Source organism: Oncorhynchus keta, chromosome 21 (assembly GCF_023373465.1).
Source record: "Oncorhynchus keta strain PuntledgeMale-10-30-2019 chromosome 21, Oket_V2, whole genome shotgun sequence".
In the NCBI taxonomy this organism is placed as follows: Eukaryota; Metazoa; Chordata; class Actinopteri; order Salmoniformes; family Salmonidae; genus Oncorhynchus; species Oncorhynchus keta.
In genome coordinates, this window is record NC_068441.1 from 8,272,139 (window position 1) to 8,294,016 (window position 21,878).

The 21,878-nt window shown below is 42.4% G+C and overlaps 1 protein-coding gene and 1 long non-coding RNA gene across 6 annotated transcripts in view; both read right to left on the reverse strand.

Annotated features, from left to right (window-relative positions):
- LOC118400066 (contactin-4-like) overlaps nucleotides 1-21,878 on the reverse strand; it is a 172,691-nt gene that overhangs the window by 40,378 nt on the left and 110,435 nt on the right. For all 4 annotated transcript variants that reach the window (XM_035796461.2, XM_035796463.2, XM_035796460.2 and 1 more), the window contains exons 10-11: nucleotides 14,085-14,214; nucleotides 12,009-12,159 (exon numbers count right to left, since the gene is read on the reverse strand). In XM_035796461.2, coding sequence (XP_035652354.1) covers nucleotides 12,009-12,159; nucleotides 14,085-14,214 — 281 coding nt within the window. The remainder of the gene's footprint in view (nucleotides 1-12,008; nucleotides 12,160-14,084; nucleotides 14,215-21,878) is intronic.
- LOC127910284 (uncharacterized) lies at nucleotides 12,186-14,074 on the reverse strand. Of its 2 annotated transcripts, XR_008074114.1 has the most exons (4): nucleotides 13,147-14,074; nucleotides 12,915-13,030; nucleotides 12,712-12,827; nucleotides 12,186-12,595 (listed from the first exon to the last, which is right to left on the reverse strand). It is a non-coding gene; the product is annotated as an uncharacterized LOC127910284 (long non-coding RNA). The 2 variants fall into 2 exon arrangements; XR_008074113.1 differs by having other exon boundaries at nucleotides 12,186-12,827.

Below are 21,878 nucleotides of genomic sequence, written 5' to 3' on the forward strand. Positions count from 1 at the left end.
TCCAAATAATCTCAAATGAACTTCAAACCAAGTTGTTGAGTTTTCAGTGTTTATTCAATTTTAAAATTATCCCGAATACACCTGACCTATGCTTTTTATTTCACCCTGGTCATGGGACTAAGCCAAGTGAAAACATGTATAATGGCAGGAAATTAGCTTTAAAACAGCAATTTATTTTCCTGGGGAGGGTATCCCCATACCCCTCCAGCAAGGGCTGGAGCTGATAGATCATTCACGATAGGAGATCTCACGCCAAGCTATCTTCAAAAGTTGGAAGCCCTGATGACTAAATGTACTTAATAACACAAAGCTTACACATTGCTTAAATAGCAGAAAGTTGGAACTGTCGACCACTGAATGCACTACTTATCAACAACAATGATGTGATGAACAGAACAGTACATCATGGAGAGTAATGCTGAGAATAACAGCAATGAACACAACACAATGCTTGGAAGTTCCTCAAGCTACTGTTAGAAGGCCTACCCTACAGAGATAATTTGCACGCGTCAATCAAAGCACAACAGGAGTATGAGGAGTGCATCTGGAGCCAGTGTTGCAAAGAGCTCTAGTTGAGTGTACATGTCTGACAGAAAGAAGAAGAATGATTGACAGTAAGTAAGGACTCATTCCCCTTGTCACAGTACATATGATTTACCCTGCAACTAGCAGAATGCACTGAGTGGGTTCTTTTTCTTTTTTCAGTTACATTAAGATGGAGGAAGAAAAAATACTGAATTGCAGGCTATACATGAAATGACATTTCCTTTCAGCTCTGTCTCGGTTGACCGTTGTCTCCAGGGCACTCTGTAGCATTAATACGGTTTCCATGGCAATATGCAACTTAATCAAAACACAGCCAGGGGACAGGGGTGTTAGCCTGCAAAGGAAGTATTAATCTCTACTTTGTGAAACAAATACACCGAGGTGCCAAACATTCCCTCTTACACCACCTTCACATAAAGAGAGAAATGACAAGTGATTCCCCATGGATCTAACAGACACATTTTACGTGGCTAATGCAACCTACAATAACATTCCTTAATACATAAGCTTTTCTAACTGAATATGCTTTTATACACTGAGTTTAAAAAAAACATGCTCTTTCCATGGCATCCAGGTGAAAGCTATGATCCCTGATTGATGTCAGTTGTTAATAAATCCACTTCAATCAGTGTAGATCAGGGATGGGCAACTTTGATGTAGGTGGAGGCTCCGAAAAAAACGGAACTCATCATGAAGGGCCGCATATCCACACCCTTGTAAGCAAAACATTTTAGTGGCCACCCGTGACAGTGAAGAACAAACATTTTTGTTTTAAAGTTCATTTCCTGAATTCTTCACATTTTCTCATGGGTCAGAGAGAAGATTTGGCAATAATATAACTAATTTCACTCAGTTATACAATTCTATAGTAAATAGTAATTCGATCATGCTTACTACAAGATTAGGTAGCTGGCCGCTCGACTAATTTACCAATAAAAAAAATTTAGCTGACATTGGCTAATTGAGTGGCTGCTGATTCACAACTAAATTCATAAATTGTACCTTGTGTATTCTATTATTATAAATCTCAACAGTAACTTGTGACCCTGACTGACTTCCCCAAAAAAACACACAGACAACAATGAAAAATTGTTTTAAAAATGTATTTAAAAAATTGGACCGCGGGCCTACAAAAATTGTTCATCCCAACAAGATTTAGATGCAAGTGGCTGTTCCACTGGTTGTCATAAGGTGTATGCACCAATTTGTAAGTCGCTCTGGATAAGAGCGTCTGCTAAATGACTTAAATGTAAATGTAAATGTAATGATTTTTATGCCTTGAGACAATTAAGACATGGATTGTGCATGTGTGCCATTCAGAGTGTGAATGGACAAGACAAAATATTTAAGTGCCTTTGAATGGAGTATGGTAGTAGGCGCCAGGTGCACCGGTTTGGGTGTGTCAAGAACTGCATTGCTGCTGGGTTTTTCACAATCAAAAGTTTCCTGTATGTATCTTTCCTGTATGTATCCAGCCAACTTGACACAACCGTGGGAAGCATTGGAGTCAACATGGGCCAGCATAATCATGTGGAATGCTTTCGACAACTTGTAGAGTGCATGCCCTGGCCAATTGAGGCTGTTCTGAGGGCAAAAGGGGGTGCAACTCAATATTAGGAAGGTGTTCCTAATGTTTTGTACACTCAGTGTATGTGTATGAATTAAACGCTGTGCAGAGCTACTACTTATTACAGGTAGCTGTCTTAATCAAAGCTCCCGATTTACATTGTCTTCATTTCCGACTGTGAAACAGGAGAACAGGATGGGATTGTGTTGGTAATTGCATTGGAAGGAGTCGAGTGTTTATCTGCCTGGTCCACAGAGGGCTGTGTGGATGTACTGCTACAGGATCCTTCCTCTAATCACAAATTGCTCTCAAAATATATTCCCTTCCACTGATATTAATCTCCTCCTCATGCGCTGGCTGAGGTATCCTTCAGGAATAAGGAGCACACACACACACACACACACACACACACACACACACACACACACACACACACACACACACACACACACACACACACACACACACACACACACACACACACACACACACACACACCGGTTCCAAAGAAATTGTCGGGAACCAAGATGGATTACTTGTGCTGTGCTGGCACATTCTCCCTTTGAAAAACGATATCAGCAGCAGTCTCTCCCAGATAAAGAATAATCCCGTAGAGAAGAACATGGCACGTGGACAGGTAAAGATGGTTCTGACCTAATCTCAGCAAAGGGTTCTGACCTAATCTCAGCAAAAATCTCCAGGTTTAGATTTATTTGGGTTAAGTCGATCAACTTAACTTCCTTGAGCTTGTTTTACAACCTTTACAAGATAGGGAACAAGGGTTCAGCTAACTTGATATGACCAGAAATAGCTTGATCATTAAGGGGCATGTTTTTTTTTTGCGTTAATCGGTTACACCTATCTGTTGATAAGCAACTGCTTAGGTTTAGAATAAGGGTTAGGGTAAGGGTTACATTTAGGGTTAGTAGAGTGTTAGGGCTAAGGTTAGTAGAGTGTTAGGGCTAAGGTTAGTAGAGTGTTAGGGCTAAGGTTAGTAGAGTGTTAGGGCTAAGGTTAGTAGAGTGTTAGGGCTAAGGTTAGTAGAGTGTTAGGGCTAAGGTTAGTAGAGTGTTAGGGCTAAGGTTAGTAGAGTGTTAGGGCTAAGGTTAGTAGAGTGTTAGGGCTAAGGTTAGTAGAGTGTTAGGGCTAAGGTTAGTAGATATTTAGTTGAAATGTTACTGATAGTCTGTAGAGCATCTACAGATGGACCGTCCAAATAAAGTGTTACCAATAAATCTACCACTGGTATCAATACATGATTTACGTGACTAAAAATACTTTATAAAATGTCTGTAAAAATATAAAACATATACTGTATAAAATATCACATCAACAGTTTTGTCCTATGGTTTTCTTTTTAATCCTAGGCCCTGTCCAAGCAGGAGCCCTTTTGCCTTTTGGTAGGCCGTCATTGTAAATAAGAATTTGTTCTTAACTGACTTGCCTAGTAAAATAAAGGTAAAAAAAAAATATGTGATGTGTTTCTTATTAATTGACTTTTTTTTGGAGAGGGAAATATTCAATAAACATGAATCCTCTATGCACTCGCACTGCACATCTTGATAGATCAAGTTAAGGTCAGCTATTAAAACTATGTAAGTGATAAAAGCCACAACATACTTTAGGTGAAATCAATACTGCACGGAGGAGTGTGTGTGTGTCTGTCTGTCTGTCTGTGCTGGGATGTGCTCCAGTCAGTGCATCCATTCTAAAACCTGCTCTCATCCTCAGGTGGGAGGGCCATTCCCCTTCATGTGACATTCCCGGCCCAGCCAACACCAGACTCTGAAGACAGAGTCTATTGCTAAATGACCATGAGCACCATAAGCTGCACAAACAACTTATCAGGTGGTGTGCCTCCCTTCAAGGTGAGGAAATGAGATACGTTTATTAGGCTGCAGAACCTCTCAATATTCCACTCGGAACGCGATGTTGTCACAGGCACCTCCGCAGAGATCCAGATCTCCACTTTTCCAAGCAGATGTTCAATTAGAATCAAATGAGGAAATTAGAGACGTGATGAGAAAAAATGCGAAGTGACATTCAAACATGATAACCAATGTTTTTTAATAAGCACAACAGCATGGCACCACTGAAATGAATGAAAACTAAAACAGTGCTCTGGGCTAATCCCTCTCTTTAATAACAACACATCTGTTTCATGTTAAGATTTCATAATGTAACTTTGAGCAACGTTTGATGAAAATCACATTATTACATTTTAAAAAGTGCAAGTGTGACACTTAATCATGTCTGAGTAATGACTGAGTGCAAAATCGTTTACACTAAGTCAATGTAAGTAAATGCATCACAAGCTTCTTCTGTGGACACGTATAAAAATGTGCTGATACTCATTCCACATTTGGTTTCCTTCCTGACATTGATTCATTCTGGAGTGTGTCTGGCATAGCAGATGGGGTCTGTAAATGGAGTTCACTCTGGCAGACATCACTTCATTTATGTGAGAGCCATCTCTTTTCCTCTTGCTTTGCAGGAAGGGTTAGAGATGGGCCAAAAGCATGGCTAGATCTGGAGCAATCTCACTCCCGCCCCTGTCACCCTCAATATGGTAGAGCAGTCAACAGTCAACACCCTGACGCAGAAACCCCTGCTATGCCTCATTTCCACCACTCAATCCATTATCCACTCTACAGGGATGTAGGGAGAATATTCTACAAGCGTTGTATGTTAAACACCCCCGGCCAGGCATCAAGGCCTGACAAGCCACCAATTATGAGTTCAAGAGAGAGTGGTAGAAACAGCTGTAAAGTCAAAACACAGTGCACTTCTTTAAAGTGCACAAAGCAATCAAGGTAACTTATTCTATGCAGTAAGAAGGTAGAATAATTCCATCTGGCCACATATAATAAAGGTGAAAGTTACAAGAATAGATTTAAAGTGAGGTTAATGTTTAAAAGAAGATGGTCTCTGCATGACATCTTCTGGAAGTTAACTTAATCTACTGTATCGCTCATGATACAGCCATTTTTGCAGAAGCCTACACATTACAATAAAATACAATCACTACTGACTGGGACTTCTTGTAGTATGTAATACTTCAATTGTACAACTTCAGTAAAAATTCTACACAGCAATTAGATAAATGTTAGCGCTACATTACGTTGAGCCTTAATGAGAACATACCATGGCTTTGACTGAGTAAACTTGCCATATGTAATTCTTAACTGACACTAACCAATCTACTTTTCTTTCCTCCTTCCATATACTACAGCAAAACTAATATAGAGCCACTAAACAGATCTCACCAAGGCAATAAAACCCCTGTGCTTCACAGACAATGGGTTACAGCATCACAGCACACCGAAACACACTGCAGTTGATCTGTACCACTTTTGCACATCAGTTTAAGACTTCCATCCGAAGCCAAGCAACTATATCAAAGGACCCAAAAATATCTTGAAATATTTCTAGGTCAGGATGAGGTAATATTTAGGAAGAGGTCATCATTTCATGGAGTCCGTGACGGAAGAAACCACATGGGAAAAGTGATAAGCAAGCTAGGTCAAACAAAAAAAAAGAAGAAGAATTTTACAAAGTAAAATGTATTTATTGTGTTATAGGTTTCATGATGCTTCTGTCTACACCAAAAGTAGACTGATTAAAGACTGTTTTATGCTTTGGGGTCTCTATAAGCTACAATACGAGGTCCTAAACCTAGCATGAAAGTGCATCCTTGTAGATAATATAGTCAAAATGGTTGCTTTGGGGTAAATTGTGCCACTTAGCAAGGGGCAAATTGAGTCAATAGATAATCAATATACCCCATACAAATAATGATTACATTTGTCCATTTCATGCATAATATGCATAGTACTTTGAAGACACCTCACATTTGTGTGATTCAAATGATGAAAAATGCATTCCTCAGTGGGGTTCGCTCCCCCTCTTGGCCACAGTTGAAGTGTTTTCTTCCCAGGCATTATCGCTGGGATATGAGGTTACACCAGGGCTTATGTCTATGTTAAATGTTTTCAAAACTGTTATGTTTACATACCTCTGGTTATTTCCAGGGATATACAATGTTTCAAAATGTATGTAGATATCTTTGATAGAACGATATCTATATTTCCCTTAACGTATCTATATTTCCCTTGACATAGTTATGCTGAATGAAAAAAATGGCTTCTTCCCTACGAGTGCTGCTGTGGTGTAAGATAACTCCACACAGCCCTTTGAAAGACTGCCTTTAATTTAGGGAGAGGAGATGAGGGGAAAACAGAATGTCGGCACGTCCGGCGGGCGGGCGGTGGCCACTCATACAGAGACAGTTGAGTGTGTGGGTCTGGTGTGTGAGGCCAACACATTTTTTTTTTCTCTCTCTCTTCCAATTCAGTGGTGACATATTGAAATGGCATGTTTTTAGGCAACGGTCCATTGCCTGACACGGCCCACTTATACACTCATCAGCAAGACCCTGCTCTGCGTTCTCAGCTGCTTTGTTCCAGCTGATGTCATCTAAACCGGGTCCCTGTAGGGTTGTCTGGGAGAGATAAGACAACCCCCCCCACCCCCCCACCCCACCCCACCCCACTCTCTGCTGGTCTCTTGCAGAAAAAAAGAGCTGCTGCTATGAAGATGGATTACCCAGCTGGTGACACTGGCTCCCCTCCCTCTAAAGCCACAGTGGAGCGCTAACGCAATTAGGCCAATTAATCTTGAACAAAAGGGGTTCACAACACACACCCCCCTCCCGCCTTTGATTATGCACGCTCCTGAGCAGGTGTACCGCCACATCCTGCTCACACCTTATTTTCAAAACAATAAATGTGATTATTGATTACTCTCAAGTGCAGTAATTGTGTTACTGGTATAATCGATCTGGGATGGACAAAGCAAAGCAGTGGTGGTCCTCTCATTTGCATGGTGAACTAGTTTCACTTTACATGATGTTAAGGTCTTTTAACTACCGCTAAATCACAATGGTTATCAAAGCATTCATCCTCCTGTAACACAGTCCTTTCGAAGTGAGGCAATATGTTAAATGACGACAAGAACAGGTGATGATTACTTCCATAGCATGAGATGTAGGCGGTCCAGAAAGGGCAGGATAACTTGGGCTCAAAGTAGGTTTGTATGTCTGAGCAATGTGTGTCCGTGTGTGTGTGTGTGAGAGAGAATGAGACTGGGGTGAGAGAGGAGGAGATAGCGAGAGAGAGAAACTGATAGAGAGAGAGAGTGAGAGAAAGAGAGAGAGAAATAGGGCGAAGGAGAAAGAAAGAAAGAAAGCAAGAAAGAGTAGAGACAACACATTCAATGCCTCACACATTTTTTCAGTTCTGCAAAAAAGTAATTTGGCAGGGTTCCACCTATTGACAATGCAATCCAGCATCCTGACAAGATTTCATCCAGCACAATACAACCTGGGACAGATGCGAGCGAACGTGTTATCTGCACATTTTTCTTTTTAATTACCTCTGTGTCAAAGAGGTGGTCTGCACTGAATAGCATTTACAAAGTAAAAGCATGACAATTTACTTTTCAAGTTCAATTCAGGACTCCACAAGAACACAGACCTAGAGGTATTGTAATATAATTCCCTTTGTGAATAGCATATTGTTATGATAGATTGTGTTTATGGGCACTGGTCCAGATGTAATAATCCACTTTTGCCTTTGCTTCCAACAATCAGAACATTAAAATACCATACAGTATATGAGTTCTGGTTGGCCTCTCCGCTACAGCAAACATATACAGTATATCTCAACTATCTATCTACTTCTAACAAGCTCATAGTGAAACAACAAGGAGCCACAAAACAGCAGGGAAGAACAGGGTTACAAGGAAACATCCGTCCATTCAACCGTAATATAGCCACTGCTGTTGAATTAATCATCCCATTGGAACATATAACAGTGTCACAGCAGTGCAAAACACCAAATCAATCAACAAAACTCTCCATTCCAAACATATCCATAGGCTACGAGCAGGATGTTAAATCAAAATGATCAGTTACTGTAGCTCAGTGGATATCTGTGTTGGAAACCATGGAAAGGGAAAAGCATACACGCTAAAAACAAACGATTCTATTGGCTTGTAACCATAGCGGAACCCTTTTTTTGGTGCTATATGCTATGTATTTCTTTGAAGGTTCTATAGAGAACCGTGTTCATAAGGTTCTAAAAGGAACATCTACAGTGCTATGAAGAAACATTAAAAAGGTTTATATTTATTTAGCACCAAAAAAGGGTTCCTCTACGGTTACAATGCTTCTTGGGGCTATATAGAACCCCTTTTTATGGTTCTTTATAGAACCTTTCTCAGTCATCAAAGTTTCTTTGTAGAACAACACAGAGTTGTTTTACTCTGGCTTGATAGTGTCTTGTTAAAATGCCATACCGTAGGATGAATCAGGGGTGCTAGCTCTGGAACAGCTGGGAGAGAATTGAGAACTACTGACTTAGTCACCCATTCTCAATTGACACAAGGCTATAGGTAAGTCTTTCACAAGACACCTACACTGGCATTGCCATATATAACATGTACTGGCGCAACACAACAGAATAGATGTTGGAATGACACTCTCACTCACGGTCACACAAAAAAGAGCTGTGAGCAAATCAGCGCCTCAAAAATATTCTAATAAACCGCCACCCCCACATTTGAATTATCACTAAAAGAGGAAAGAACCCTTTCTTGAACTGCAAAGAGACATCGAATGGCTCAAATGGTTCTTTGGGTCAGTTCTTTTTAGTCAGTAGAACCATCACTCTTCCCAAAGAAACTTTGAGGAACCCTCGTTTTTTTTGTTGTGTGTAATCCGTTGCTACCTCACAGTTCAACCAAGATTCTAGCTGTCAGTTCAAGAGGGATGACGAAAGAGAAAAATACATATTTTATTAATAAAACCTGATGTGCTTCAGAATTCCAGCCTTGATCAGTCTGCTAGGGAGACAGCATCATATACATAAGTATACAGGGCAACTGAAGGGCACAAGCAGCGCAACCACTATGCAAATGCATGGGCCACTTTGTTTAGCGACAACACTTCTTTGTGTATATGTAAACTCTGACAAGACGTGCCAGACACTGTGCACACAGTCCTGCTGTCAGAGTTGTGCCACAAAAAGGGGTGCAGCTGCTGTCTGGATTAGGACAGCCTGACTGACCAGACCCCTGATGCCACACACACACACACACACACACACACACACACACACACACACACACACACACACACACACACACACACACACACACACACACACACACACACACACACACACACACACACACACACAGAGACACACACACACAGAGACACACACACACACACAGACAAACGCACGCACGCACGCACGCACGCACGCACGCACGCACGCACACACGCACACACGCGCACACACACACACACACACACACACACACACACACACACACACACACACACACACACACACACACACACACACACACACACACACACACACACACACACACACCCTACTCTCCTGTCACTGTTAGCAGTTAACACTTTAGCCCAGAAAAGCGTGTCATGTCAGCAGACAGCGACTGGTCACCCACACACCCCCACAGAGGGCGAAAAGTGCTTGATTAGCACCCGGAACTCTACACAGCGAGGGGCATATCGGGACACCCATAAGTACTGGCCAAACCAATTATACCTTCAGTACTGACACTGGTTTGTTTGTGGTGTACATCTACACTGTGAATTACACCAGGCATTATATACTGACTGTACAAAACATTAGGAACACCTGCTCTTTCCATGATAAAGACCAGGTGAATCCAGGTAAAATATATGATCCCTTATTGATGTTAGGAAACATATACACTATCTCAACAGGGTTACAAGGAAACATCCGTCCATTCAACCGTAATATAGCCACTGCTGTTGAATGAATCATCCCATTGGAACATATAACAGTGTCACAGCAGTGCAAAACACCAAATCAATCAACAAAACTCTCCATTCCAAACATATCCATTATTGATGTCACTTGTTATATTCACTTAAATCAGTGTAGATGAAGGGGAGGAGGCAGGTTATAGACGGATTTGTTAAGCCTTGAGACAACTGAGACATGGATTGTGTATGTGTGCCAGTCCTTATGTAGCTCAGTTGGTAGAGCATGGCGCTTGTAACGCCAGGGTAGTGGGTTCGATTCCCGGGACCACCCATACGTAGAATGTATGCACACATAAGTGGTTAAGTCGCTTTGGATAAAAGCGTCTGCTAAATGGCATATATTATTCCGAGGGTGATGGGCAAAACAAAATATTGAAGTGCCTTTGAACGGGTTATGGTAGTAGGTGCCAGGCACACCGGTTTGTGTCAAGAACTACGACGCTGCTGAGTTTTTAACGCTCAACAATTTCCCGTACGTATCAAGAATGGTCCACCCCCCCAAAGGATATTCAGCCAACTTGACACAACTGTGGGAAGCATTGGAGTAAACATGGGCCAGCATCCCTGTGGCACGTTTTCGACACAGTGTAGTCCATGACGAATTGAGGCTGTTCTGAGGACAAAAGGGGGTGCAATTAGGAAGGTGTTCCTAATGTTTTTTACACTAAGTGACTTGAAAACCTTACTGAATGTAGGTCTACGGCAGTGTTGAACTGTGTCAGATATTTTAGATTTCATTTGAGCCATTTCAGCCTTCATAGTTTTAGTTATTATCAGCCAACTAAAACTCTGGACAATTTTAGTCTTGTTTTAGTCACTGTTATGTTAGTCACATTTTCCTCTGTGCATTTTTTTTTAACCTCCAACTTCTATGTGCACATTAATATAGCCTTGACCAACTAGGCCTTCTATCCAGTGGTTGCAGGTAGCCTAGTGGTTAGAGCGTTGGGTCAGTAACTGAAAGGTTTCTGTCTCGAATCACAGAGCTGGCAAGGTAAAAATCTGTTGTTCTGCCCCTGAGCTAGACAGTTAACTCACTGTTCCCCAGGAGCCATGGATGTTGATTAAGGCAGCCCCCTGCACCTCTCTGATTCAGAGGGGTTGGTTTAAATACAGATGACACATTTCAGTTGTACAACTGACTAGGTATTCCCCTTTCCCTTGCTATTGGCTACAGGTTCAACCATTTAGGCCTACGGTTTTTCTCCACCTTGTGATGAGGTAAATGACAGTGATTCCCTTAAAAGGGGAGAATCTGAGCATTTCCAACAATGTTCGAATTATTACTGTATATTACCTAATATTCAGCAAATAGATTTAGTATTTCCATACGGGAAAAAGCTAATTGGAAAAAAGCTAAAGCAGGCCATACGAAAGTAAGAGACAGTAAACACTACTGTTACGATTGAAATGTCTGTGGATACTGTATATCAGCTCAATCAGCCTTTTTAACTAAAAGACCAACGAGAGGTTTGCAGTATATTCTGCAAAGGTATGCTTGCTTATGATTGGACAAAACAGATGAAAAGGAGCTTCCTGTCAAATTCCTGTCCATTAGTCTCGCATGGAATTCTCCTCTTGTCATCTCAAATGAAAAGTCACTATGAATAGTTGTCTTTTTCCCCCATGGCATCTTGTCTCATTATCGTCATTCGTTTTCGTCAGGAAATATAGGTCGTTGGCTAATATTTTTCGTCTTAGTTATTGTTGGCAAAATTAACACTGGCCTACGGGAGTCTACATCTGAAGCAGGTAGGTATACAGACAGAGACGTTACTTCCAATATTTATTTGAACAGTCAAGGAGGGACTCTGTAACATTGAGGAATGAAATCACCAGATATATAATACCAAGCTACAGAAGCGGGAAAGGTAACCATACAGTAAACATAGCCTCCAGGGTACCATACCAGAACAAATCCCACAGTAACCCCAGTGTTTAGGAAATCAACCCCATTATGAGAGAGGGATTACCTAATAACGAGAGAGAGAGAGATTGTTTGCTTACCTGTTGCTCTCTTGTAGAGTCTCACTGCCCTTCCTCCAAGAGATCCCACCCCAGGGGGACATTTTGGGCCTGCACTCCATCAGCACATCTCCTCCCTCCTTCACCATTGTGTGGCTCCTCAGCTGGCTCTGGGAGAAATCTGGGGCAACAGCTAAGACAACACATGCATGTTAAAAACTCAACACTTCCCTTCCCCTTTACTTTTTATGTTTAACTTTCAACATGTATGACATGAGCGTAAAGACATGAGTTTATCCTGAACACATGACCTGAACTAGGAGAACCTGAGGGCCTTAGTATACTGGGTCCAGAGTCTTTACCTGGTGGTGTCACAGGAAATAACAACATATAAATAAAGGGAATAGTCATTGTCATTGGCCAGACCTAGAGATAGTCATTGTCATTGGCCAGACCTAGAGATAGTCATTGTCATTGGCCAGACCTAGAGATAGTCATTGTCATTGGCCAGACCTAGAGATAGTCATTGTCATTGGCCAGACCTAGAGATAGTCATTGTCATTGGCCAGACCTAGAGATAGTCATTGTCATTGGCCAGACCTAGAGATAGTCATTGTCATTGGCCAGACCTAGATATGGTCATTGTCATTGGCCAGACCTAGAGATATTCATTGTCAGTGGCCAGACCTAGAGATAGTCATTGTCATTGGCCAGACCTAGAGAAAGTCATTGTCATTGGCCAGACCTAGAGATAGTCATTGTCATTGGCCAGACCTAGAGATAGTCATTGTCATTGGCCAGACCTAGAGATAGTCATTGTCATTGGCCAGACCTAGAGATAGTCATTGTCATTGGCCAGACCTAGAGACAGTCATTGTCATTGGCCAGACCTAGAGATAGTCATTGTCATTGGCCAGACCTAGAGACAGTCATTGTCATTGGCCAGACCTAGAGATAGTCATTGTCATTGGCCAGACCTAGAGATAGTCATTGTCATTGGCCAGACCTAGAGATAGTCATTGTCATTGGCCAGACCTAGAGATAGTCATTGTCATTGGCCAGACCTAGAGATATTCATTGTCACTGGCCAGACCTATAGATAGTCATTGTCATTGGCCAGACCTAGAGATAGTCATTGTCATTGGCCAGACCTACAGATAGTCATTGTCATTGGCCAGACCTAGAGATAGTCATTGTCATTGGCCAGACCTAGAGATAGTCATTGTCATTGGCCAGAGCTAGAGATAGTCATTGTCATTGGCCAGAGATAGAGCAGGTGTAAACAAGGCTCAAGGAGATTACTAAACTCCACACTAGACAGAGAGTGAGTCAAAGGCAGACATGTTGAAAAAAAGCACAAAACAAAACAAAAATTATGCAATGGTACGTTATCTGTATAACCCCTAAAGGTTTTAATACACCCTTGCATGGCTACTGTCTACTTCAAAGTGAGGCGTGTAATGTGTTGAGTAGAAATGGCAGGGAAGGAAGGAGAGTGCAACACACTGCACTCCTTAAAAAACAGGGAATCCTTTTCTCGGCTAAGAAAAACAAAGGGAAAATGTCATGTCTGTTTTGCAGCTCAAATTAGTTCTATGATGATCATCTCATTTTCTCTCCAGGATCCTCCCTTCCTTTGCTTTTATAAAGCACTTCAATTAGTGCCAGGGGCTGTCAATGACGTTTTTACCTCCTCCACGTTTAATTCAACCTGGGAACTTTGGCTGTGTTGGATCTAATTCCAATCAATGGCAAAACGATGATGAAGAGTGGTGGGAGATGGGTATTGAGAGGGAGAGCTGAAGGCCAGCCCTGTGCCAGGGAACAGGGTCCAGAGGAACAGGACTGACAGGGCAGATGGGTGGGACTGGGGAGCACAGTGGCATGGCCATACATCAACAGCACCCCAGTGCATTCTTCTTTTAATGAATGCCTTTTAATTAGGAGGCAATCACAGAGAAGCTAGAGGTCACACTGCGATGGTAGAGAGCGGAAAAACAAACTACCTATGACACTAAAACATGCACACAACAAACGTGCATACTGTACAACATACAATACATGCACCGGCATGTAGGCTGTCAGGCACGTACACCCACACACCTTGTATTGCCTTACCTATGACTTTGAGCTCTGCATTGGAGTAGACCTCCCCATGCTTGTTTCCAGCCACACATTGATACATTCCAATATCGGACAGCGTCAGTCGGCTGATTGACAACAGCCCATTGGCAACCTGTATGCGCTCCTATGAACAGAGAGACAGAGACATGCTTTTTGATATGCCTTATTGCGATTGCTCATTTACATAAAAGCATGCAGCCAATGTGCCAGTGAATTATAGTGTGGCAGTGACGGACGTGGCAATAAATCTAGGTTTTCATCACTAATGGAGGGAGGGGGTTGGGTGGAGGGAGGCAGGCTAGCAGAAAATGACCCTAATCAATCTGCATGTTTATGAGAGTGGAATAAAACCATGCCCTATTTATATCTCTGGCTGCACCAATGGACCTGTTTCCCCTTCAGCATGAGGACTGGATGTGAGGATTAGGAATATCTTATCAGAGCTATGCTGCATGTGAAAATTGGTTTCCTGATAGGTACAGTGTGCCCTATACATACTAAGTACTGTATGTATGCTGTTATGTACACCACAGATCGCACACTGCACTGAGCCACTGTGAATAGCAGATTCCTGCCATCTTTGTGAAGGAGATACAGCTCTTGTGACTGGCCCGTCAAAATAAACAGGCGTATTAGCCTAAGTGGGTTTAATGCACTAAAACCCAGACACTTAGCATCTTTATCGTCAAGGTATGTTTACATATTTGAACTTCAGCCACGCCATATATAAAATCAACCACACACCCATGCAATCTCCATAGACAAACACTGGCAATAGAATGGCCTTACTGAAGAGCTGAGAGACTTTCAACATGTTACCATGCCATCTTTCCAACAAGTCAGTTGATCAAATTTCTGCCCTGCTAGTGCTGCCCTGGTCAACTGTAAGTGCTGTTATTGTGAAATGGAAATGTCTAGGAGCAACAACGGCTCAGCCGTGAAGTGGTAGGCCACAAAAGAACGGGACTGCCAAGTGCGTAGAACGTAAAAATCGTTTGTCCTCGGTTGCAACACTCACTACCGAGTTCCAAGCTGCCTCTGGAAGCAATGTCAGCACAATAACTGTTTGTCAGGAGCTTCATGAAATGAGTTTCCATAGCCGACAAGCCTAAGATCAAAATGGAATGGTGTAAAGCTCGCCGTCATTGGAATCTGGAGCAGTGGAAATGCGTTCTTTGAAGTGATTAATTATGCGTCACCATCTGGCAGTCCGATGACCAAATCTGGGTTTGGCGGATGCCAGGAGAACGCTACCTGCCCCAACTGTAAATTTTGGTGTAGGAGGAATAATGGTCTGTGGCTGTTTTTCATGGTTCGGGCTAGGCCCCTTAGTTCCAGTGAAGGGAAATCTTCATGCTACAGCATACAATAACATTCTAGACAATTCTCTGCTTCCAACTTTGTGGCAACAGTTTGGGAAGACCCTTTCCTGTTTCAGCATGACAATGGCCATGTGCACAAAGCGAGGTCCATAGAGAAATGGTTTAACGAGATCGGTGTGGAAGAACTTGACTGGCCTGCACAGAGCCCTGACCTCAACCCCATCGAACACCTATGGGATGAATTGGAACGCCGACTGCGAGCCAATCCTAATCGCCAAAGTGCCCGCCTCAGTGCCCAACCTCACAAATGCTCTTGTGACAGAATGGAAGCAAATTCCAGCAGCAATGTTCCAACATCTAGTAGAAAGCCTTCCCAGACGAGTGGAGGCTGTTATAGCAGCAAAGGGGGGTGACCAACTCCATGTTAATGCCCACGATTATGGAATGAGATGTTCGACAAGGAGGTGTCCACATACTTTTGGCCACGGAGTGTCTATTCCCAGAACGGCATTAAAACCGACACCAGTTTTTAAGGGTAGGGCTTTTTGTCAGTGCACTTGGTGCTACATGCTCCCCGCTTCCCTTCATCTCCTCTGTTTTCAAAAGGCCTACCATTAATGTCATTAAAGCACATTTCCATAGGGGTGTCAGCTTGGTGTGGCTCCAGTCTGACGGGATTAAGGTACTGTCACATGAAAAGAGGAGCTGTCCTCATTGAAACATCAGTAGCTAAACCCGTGTTTGAGCAGGTCGCGTTGTGAATTTTGATGATGCTCAGTGACTTGCTGCTCGCTGGATGCACAGAGGCGAATGTGCCTTCTGGCGAGAACGGCAGAATGGTGGTGGCTTATATTGGTCTTTGTGTGGAAGGCACTCCATTTACGGGCTGCTATTAATTAAGCATGACATTCCTCTTAAATCCGCAGTTTTTCATGCGGGGACCTGGGGGGACCATCTGCACAACTTCTGCTGAATGGAAAATGATTGGCAATGTCATTGCCGACACTAGCAGGTCACTTCATTTGATATAGGAGAGTATAAACAGCAAGCCGTGTGACTCGATTGATGTCACAAACAAACGTCTTTCATGGAGGTTTCTGAGATGCATTGAATTTGGTGTTTAATTGTTGTCCGTTTCGGCTGGTATGAGAAATGCATTTGCATTACTGACAGTATCAGAACTATTCATACCCTACTGTGTGCCCATGCACTTTAACTACTGACCAAACTTGGGAAGTTAAGTTACACTTTTTTTCAATAGTCCCATATAGATGATCTACAGATGGTCATACTATCAGCAAATGATCTGCCGATAAGCAACTGCTTGCTAAGGGAAAGGTTAAGGTTAGGTTTAGGTTTAGAATAAGGGTTAGGGTAAGGGTTACGGTTAGTAGATACAGTAGTCAGTTGGAATGTTGTTGAAAGGTATCCTAATGAACATCTGCAAGCCATCCACTTGGGATTAGCCAAATAAAGTGTCACCGGAAGTTATTTGAAAAATGAAGGTAATATCATAAGCTATTGCAGCTCAAATGTCCAAATGAGCAGGAGAAGCAGAAAAGGTCCCCATTGATTTACTGTAATGAATCACTGCGCACGGTACATCTTCCCCGTTCCTGGCTGCACCATTTGATGGGGACATTTCAAACAATGGACCAACTCTGCTTGATTCATCTATTAATTGAAGTGCATTACTAATCCTCCCATTTATTATGTCCATATTAAGGAAATCCTACTCCAAAATGAACACTGTCACCTCTTATCACAGATACTGTAGGTCTGTGGCGGACATGACATTTTGTCAACGGGTTATTGTCATGCAAAAGGGGGCCAGTCTCACAGTAATTGACAATGAATTAACATAAACACATTTAGCGTATCCAGGCCTCCATGCATGCAATCCGCATACAGGTCTCTGATGACTTTGGAACATCTACATTTTAAAAAAGTACAATAAATCAATGTAATGCACCATCAAAATAAATGCATTGTTTATTTTAGGCAGGATTAAAGAAATATGATACTGTATGAAGAAAATGTCATTCAGTTGAACAAAATATAAGTTGGCCTACTGTGTGTTATCTGGCAAGATATGCTTATAAGTCCTGTGTCATTTTTATTTTTGTATTATATGATTTTATAGTAAGAAGAATATACCGTGCCTACAGAATGTATTCATACCCCTTGACTTTTTCCTCATTTTGTTGTGTAATGGATTAACATGAGATTTTTTTGGGGGGGAGGGGATATTCTGCAGAACCCTCAGCACCCCTACAGTGTCTTGCAAAAGTATTCATCCCCCTTGGCAATTTTCCTATTTCGTTTCATTACAACCTGTAATTTAAACGAATATTCTATATGGATTTCATGTAATGGACATACACAAAATAGTCCAAATTGGTGAAGTGAAATGAAAAAAATAACTTGTTTCAAAAAATTCTAAAACTTAAAAAACATAAAATTGGTGCGTGCATATGTATTCACCCTCTTTGCTATGAAGCCCCTAAATAAGATCTGGTGCAACCAATTACCTTCAGAAGTCACATAATTAGTGAAATAAAGTCCACCTGTGTGCATTCTAAGGGTCACATGATCTCAGTATATATACACCTGTTCTGAAAGGCCCCAGAGTCTGCAACACCACTAAGCAAGGGGCCCCACCAAGCAGGTGACACCATGAAGACCAAGGAGCTCTCCAAACAGGTCAGGGAAAAAGTTGTGGAGAAGTACAGATCAGGGTTGGGTTATAAAAAAAATATCCAAAACTTTGAACATCCCACTGAGCACCATTAAATCCATTATTTAAAAAATGAAAGAACAAGGCACCACAACAAACCTGCCAAGAGAGGGCCGCCCACCACAGACCAGACAAGGAGTGCATTAATCAGGGAGGCAACAAAGAGACCAAAGATAACCCTGAAGGAGCTGCAAAGCTCCACAGCGGACTTTGGAGCATCTGTCCTTAGGACCACTTTTAGCCATACACTCCAGAGCTGGGCTTTACGGAAGAGTGTCAAGAATAAAAAACATTGCTTAAAGAAAAAAAAAAGTTTGTTGTCCTTAAGCCATTTTGCCACAACTTTGTAAGTGTGCTTGAGGACATTGTCCATTTGGAAGATCCATTTGCCACCAAGCTTTAACTTCCTGACTGATGTCTTGAGATGTTACTTCAAAATATCTACATAATCTATTTTGTGAAGTGCACCAGTCCCTCTTGCAGCAAAGCACCCCCATAACATGATGCCGCCACCCCCGTGCTTCACGGTTGGGATGGTGTTCTTCGGCTTGCAAGCATCCCGCTTTTTCCTCCAAACATAACAATGGTCAATATTGTTTCATCAAACCAGAGGACATATCTCCAAAAAGTACAATCTTTGTCCCCATCTACAGTTACAAACCGTAGACTGTTTTTTTTATGGCGGTTTTGGAGGAGTGGCTTCTTCCTTGGTGAGCGGGCTTTCAGGTTATGTCAATATAGGACTCGTTTTACTGTGGATATCGATAATTTTGTACCTGTTTCCTCCAGCATCTTCACAGGGTCCATTGCTGTAGTTCTGGGATTGATTTGCACTTTTCGCACAAACGTACATTATTTTCTAGGAGACAGAACGCATCTCCTTCCTGAGCGGTATGATGGCTGCGTGGTCCCATAGTTTTTATACTTGCGTTCTATTGTTTGTACAAATGAACTTGGTACTTTCAGGCATTTGGAAATTGCTCTCAATGATGAACCAGACTTGTGGAGGTCTACACATTTTTTTCTGAGGTCTCGGCTGATTTCTCTTGATTTTCCCGTGATGTCAAGAAAAGAGGCACTGAGTTTGAAGGTAGGCCTTGAAATACATCCAAAGCTACACCTCCAATTGACACAAATTATGTAAGTTACCCTAACAGAAGCTTTTAAAGCCATGACATCATTTTCTGGAATTTTCCAAGCTGTTTAAAGGCACAGTCAACTTAGTGTATGTAAACTTCTGACCCATTGGAATTGTGATACAGTGAATGATAAGTGAAATAATCCATCTGTAAACAACTGTTGTAAAAATGACTTATGTCATGCACAAAGTAGATGTCCTAACCGACTTGCCAAAACTATAGTTTGTTAACAGCTGATGTAAGAAGGCTATATAAATACATTTGATTTGATTTAACAAGAAATTTGTGGAGTGGATGAAAAACAAGTTTTAATGACTCCAACCTAAGTTTATGTAAACTTCCGACAGTATGTCTGGCGCATACCCAACACCTCTCATCACCCCGGGAGCACCATCACAGTGAAGCAAGGTGGTGGCAGCATCATGCTGTGGGGATGTTTTTCATTGGCAGGGGCTGGGACACTTGTGCAGAATTGAAGGAATGATGGATGACACTAACAGTGAAATTCTTGAGGGAAACCTTTTTCAGACTTCCAGAGATTTGAGACTGAGACGGAGGTTCACCTTCCAAATGACCCTAAGCATACTGCTAAAGCAACACTCAAGTGTTTTAAGGGGAAACATTTAAATGTCTTGGAATGGCCTAGTCAAAGCCCAGATCTCATTCCAATTGAGAAACTGTGGTATAACTTAAAGATTGCTGTACACCAGTGGAACCCATCCAACTTGAAGGAGCTGGAGGAGTTTTGCCTTGAAGAACGGGCAAAAATCCCAGTGGCTAGATGTGCCAAGCTTATAGAGACATACCCCAAGAGACTTGCATTTGTAATTGCAGCAAAAGTTGGCTCTACAAAATATTGATTTTGGGGGGGGGGGGAGAATTGTTATGCACGCTCAAGGTTTCAGTTTTTTTGTCGTATTTGTTATTTGTTTCACAATAAAAAATATTTTGCATCTTCAAAGTGGTAGGCATGTTGTGTAAATCAAATGATACAACCCCACCAAAAAAATCAATTTTAATTCCAGCTTGTAAGGCAACAAAATAGGAAAAATGCGACGGGGGGTGAATACTTTCGCAAGCCACTGTACATCCCATGGCTATGATTCAAACTGTTCAGGAAAGTGCTTAACAAGTCAGATGGGGTGCAATCAATGCACATATGGTGTCCAGGGCACAGCTGGGGGCTGAGCGGGGGGCTGAAGGGGGTATATAACAAGCGGCAACGGTGGAAAGGTGGATTTTTAAAAGTAGAAGCTCGAATTGTTTGGGCACAGCCTGCAGAGTTCTGTCATACTATCCAGGTCTATCTCTGAAGTCAATTGCAACTCCGCCCCCTTTGGAGGTTCAATCAATCAATCAAATGTATTTATAAAGCCCTTCTTACATCAGCTGATGTCACAAAGTGTGCACAGAAACCCAGCCTAAAACCCCAAACAGCAATGTAATGCAGGTGTAGAAGCACGGTGTCTATCTTGTCGGAAAATGTTAGGACAATAAACCCCCAGGGATGGAAATTTCAGGATTTTTGGTAACCTTCCTAAGCCAGGATTCAGACACGGGTAGGACATCCGGGTTGGTGGAGTGTGCTAAAGCCGTGAATAAAACAAACTTATTGAGGAGGCTTCTAATGTTAACATGCATGTAACCAAGGCTTTACGGTTACAGAAGTCAACAAATGAGAGCCTGGGGAATGGGAGTGGAGCTAGGCACTGCAGGGCCTGGGTTAACCTCTACATCACCAGAGGAACAGAGGAGGAGTAGAATAAGGGTACGGCTAAAGGCTATAAGAACTAGTCTAGTGCATTCGGAACAGAAAGTAAAAGGAGCATATTTCTGGGCACGGAAGAATAGATTCAAGGCATAATGTACAGACAAGGGGATGGTTGGGGATGGGAATACAGTGGAGGTAAACCTAGACATTGAGTGATGATGAGAGAGGTTTTGTCTCTAGAGGCGCAATTTAAGCCAGGTGAGGTCACTGGTTGTCTGGGGGGTGGAACAAAAGGGCTAGCTAAGGCATATTGAGCAGGGTTAGAGGCTCTACAGTGAAATAAGATAATAATCACTAACCAAAACAGCAATGGACAAGGCATATTGACATTAGGGTGAGGCATGCGTAGCCGAGTGATCATAGGGTCCAGTGAGTAGCTAGGCGAGCTGGAGACACGGCGATTCATACAGCTCGCGGGCTAGCAGAAGGGCCTTCGCTTTACGTCGGCGGACCAATCGTGATGGATCGGTGGGGCTCCATTTCGGCAGTAAAAGGGTTCAAAGCAATTGGCAAAAACGGTATAGCCCGAGAAATTGCCTGATAGACCTCTTCAGCTCGCCGGGAGATGGCCTAGCTCGAGGCTAGCTCCAGGCTAACTGGTGCTTGCTTTGGGACAGAGACGTTAGCCCGGAGTAGTCACACGGATAGCAGCTAGCTAGCTGCGAAGATCCGGTGTAAAGGTTCAGAGCTTGCGGTATGAATCCGGAGATGTGGAGATGTGGTAGAGTAAAAGCAGTCCGATATGCTCTGGGTTGATATCGCGCTGTGCAAACTGGCAGGAATTGACCGGGCTGAGGCTGGCTGATGTCCGAGTTAACG